Source organism: Magallana gigas, chromosome 2, assembly GCF_963853765.1.
Source record: "Magallana gigas chromosome 2, xbMagGiga1.1, whole genome shotgun sequence".
Classification (NCBI taxonomy): domain Eukaryota; kingdom Metazoa; phylum Mollusca; class Bivalvia; order Ostreida; family Ostreidae; genus Magallana; species Magallana gigas.
In genome coordinates, this window is record NC_088854.1 from 38,677,337 (window position 1) to 38,680,969 (window position 3,633).

Sequence of the window (3,633 nt, forward strand, 5' to 3'; positions counted from 1 at the left end):
AAAAGTACTTAATTTTGGTGTTTGTAATTTTGATGGATCTTTATAAATCGCGAAAATAGGCCAAAATTACCAACAAAATCTAAAAAGTATTTAATTGAGGTGTTTGTAATTTTGGTGAATCTTTATAAATCGCCAAAATAGGCCAAAACTATATCCCCGTCAAAATGACCTGTCCAGCTATACGGTAAACAGTAGACTAATTGATGGTAAAGCAAAACTATCTGGCCTTTGAGATTAGGTTATTTGAATTTTGTTTACTAAGCTTCTTCACTTTATTTTTAAAAACATAACAATTAAAGCTATCTTGAAGTTAACTAATATAGAAAATTATTTCCAATATGATTTAATGTTCGGTCGTGCACTCTTGTCTTTTTGAAAAGTTTTTCGCCAATGTTATAGGCTTAATTTTCCTTGTTGCAAGATTTCAGGTAGGAGATGGTGGTCATTATCATATTTTGGATTTCATTTTAATTCAGAATGACGCTTAATCAAACGCATATGATAATCCTCAACAGATTTGTGTATGGGCTAAGTACTCGAGTGACCGTTAAAACATGTTGGCTTCTGTTCTGTTTTTAAATAGTATTAATCTAAATTTCAATCAAAGCGAAAACTGTGTTATTTCAGGATTGATTGAATAAGTGTTATATTTCATGTGAACTCAAATAACGAACGACAAAGCTACACACTTATTAACAATTTTAACCAACAAAGCCTTCTTGACTCTCTCGGTCGATATCAGAAGAGTAAAAATAAATTAAAAACCTGGTTAACAAGTAAAACAAATGATGCGCTATTTTTAACCAAAAAAAAAATATTTTGAAAAATTCTTAAAATACCTCGGTTGAATTAAAATAAAACATGTAGAATTTTTTAGTGATTACTTCCCAAAATACACTCTAAACCAGTTTTACATGATCATGATTTTTCTCTGAATAATTGCTTGATTGTGAAGTTCAGGAACTGGGAACTGTAAGATATTGATTGGACACAAAAAGTCACTAAATTTAAATCAACTCAACAAATTCCATACACTTTTTAAAGTAATTTTATTAAGAAAATATAAACATTAACGCCCAAGCTGCGCCTGTTGAAGGTGTTGGATTAGCTACAAGACAAAGTTAAATTTCAATCATGTCAAATAACAAAATTAAGGCCAAAACTTTGAGAAAAGCTAACATTTATTTTTTTAAGGACTCTTAACGTCACAAATAGACATTGTAAGATCAACATTTTGAACACATACATATGTTTACGCGATAATTACATGTACATATACTTATTCTAACTTCCCATCTAGGGAAGATATTAACTTGATATAAATTTTAGAGTACTTAAAAAAGATTCTCTTCTAAAAGACAATTATGCTTCTACAGAAATTAAATTTAATATAGGTTAAATGATTAAGGTAATGAGACGGATGAAGCATACCGTATATTAGTTTTCTTTCCGCGTGTATCCAATTTCCGCTTTGTTTAGGACGATTTGCGAAACGCAGAAAATGAATCAATGTTATTTTGATGCAAAGTTTAGTTCTTGCATTAGAGGTCTCTTTCCTCATAAAGGAAACAGGTAAGCAAAAGTACGATGAACTGTGTTCAGTTAGTTAAGTTAGAGGTAGAATTACGGGATTAAAGGACAAGCGCCAGATAATAGTCAAGTAAGCAAGCCTCGTTGTTAATTAAATAATCCATTGGCAAGCTTATTAAAACGGTCACTTCAGAGGTTTAAACAATCGTGAATTATAAATTCATCATGACTTTGAAATAGTGAAAATTTGATTTGCGTAAATCTAATATACCTTTCTAGGTTCTGATTCGCGGAAAATTGACGGGAAATAACTGATATACGGTATTTTGTTAAAACATTGAAGGCATTTATGTTCCAATGAAAATTATTGTTTGAATAAGATGAATTAAAAAGAATATTTCAACTCTGAGAAAGACAAAGATATCTGTATCTTTCTAAAAACCATTTGGTTTGATATGAAAATACACTTACATTTAAGTAGTAATGGGAAAATTCATTTTTTGTAACTTGGTTGTCACCTATACAAGAAAGACAATTGTTAATAATCAGTTCACTTGAATGAAATAAAGGTTAAACTTACTCATACATGTTGATCATGAGTACACCTACCGTTAATATCCATTGCTTTGTAAGTGTTATCTACCAGTTCAACCTTCGTTAGAAATCCATCTGTGTTGGTGTCAAGGTAGTTGAAAACTTCGCGTTGCATAAGATTATCCATATCGGAGTATACCAGTTTTCCATTACCTTATGAATAAATTTAATGCGTTTTTTTTTAAATAAAAGCATCAATCAATTCAGTTTGTTATAAAAATTGTCAAATCAAACTATATTAAAGTCATGAAATAAAACCCTCGTATTCACGACTTTTTTGGTTAACCCCGTATCAGTGAAAGTCAAATCATTTAAAATCAAAATCAAAGTAAGACACGAGATTTTACCATCTATCTGTAATTTGCTAAATGCTGCAAATAGAGGATACACATGCATTTCTCTCTAATGTATAAAATTACAGAATGTGTAAAATGGACGTTCAAAATGGTTCAATACAATAAATTTAAACAATATACCATCTGTATCCCTCTCAGTGAATAAAGCTGTTAATTCGTTTTTCTCCAGAACACCATCTTTAGGGTGAAGATCTAGACTTTGAAACGCTTGGTCGACCACTTGTGTTTGTTCAGGATGGTTTTGTCTGAAATCACAAAATGACATGATTTCAACTTGTGTTATTAATCTTACCAGCAATATACATGCAAGTAAAGGTTAGTCAACTGAAACAGTTTGCAATTCCAATACTTATTTAAAAGGTATTAATGAAAGGAATCGTAATTGAAAGCATACAAAATGCAGTTAAATATTTTAAAAAGTTTAAATCTAAGATGTCACTTACGCAAACACAGAAGAGATGACTAGGACGAAGATTAAGTGCTTCATAGCTGAAATATTTGTTTAAAAATAAAAAAAAGTTTTAATTCTTGCTGAATAGTTCTATTATGGATAATCCTTTTTAAAGAATTGTACTTACCTACCGATGTTCCTTTTCCTGTGCCTATACTGTAGGTTTTGTGTGGGTTATATATGCAGTCAAATATGAGAAGTGATAAGGCAAAAGCCACAAGATAGAACGGTTTTTATTTCAACATTCTATTAAAGCGTGTCTATGCAGAATTCGCGAACAGAAAGTCCAGATAAACTTTAATCTATTTAACGTAAAATTGCCAAAGCCAACATGTGTTACATAATAATTTGTTGATCATAAAGACCCCGTTTAGTGTTTAATACTTTTTCATTTATTTTTAATGTAAGGAATAGAACGTTTTTGTTTTAAATGTAACGCATAGTCATAGATACTTAAAATTTGCGCCTGTCTTTTTTCTTTAGCTTTTCGTTGCGGATTTTTAAGTTGGCATATGAAAAAATTGATTTATCATGGAGTTGCCCCCCTTACACACACATTTTAGGGAGAAAGTAAAAATGAAAATGAAAATAAGGAAATACGAGTAAAATTGAAGGTATTCATGTAGGTTAAGTACGCCTCGCTACCCAAGTAAGCCTTTCCCCCTTTTTTTGCTTGTCAAGATTATCTGCATGAAGCTAAGC

At 30.7% G+C, this 3,633-nt stretch overlaps 1 protein-coding gene across 2 annotated transcripts; it reads right to left on the reverse strand.

Annotated features, from left to right (window-relative positions):
• Positions 1 to 1,030: 1,030 nt before the first annotated feature.
• Positions 1,031 to 3,172, reverse strand: LOC105328194 (uncharacterized). Of its 2 annotated transcripts, none has more exons than XM_034444233.2 (6): positions 3,059 to 3,172; positions 2,924 to 2,969; positions 2,601 to 2,725; positions 2,140 to 2,277; positions 2,002 to 2,048; positions 1,031 to 1,108 (listed from the first exon to the last, which is right to left on the reverse strand). In XM_034444233.2, the coding sequence occupies exons 2-6, from the start codon at positions 2,965 to 2,967 to the stop codon at positions 1,070 to 1,072; spliced, it is 393 nt and encodes a 130-aa protein (XP_034300124.2). In that variant the 5' UTR covers positions 2,968 to 2,969; positions 3,059 to 3,172; the 3' UTR covers positions 1,031 to 1,069. The 2 variants fall into 2 exon arrangements, with proteins under 2 accessions (XP_034300124.2, XP_034300125.2); XM_034444234.2 differs by having other exon boundaries at positions 3,063 to 3,134.
• Between the last annotated feature and the right edge of the window lie 461 nt (positions 3,173 to 3,633).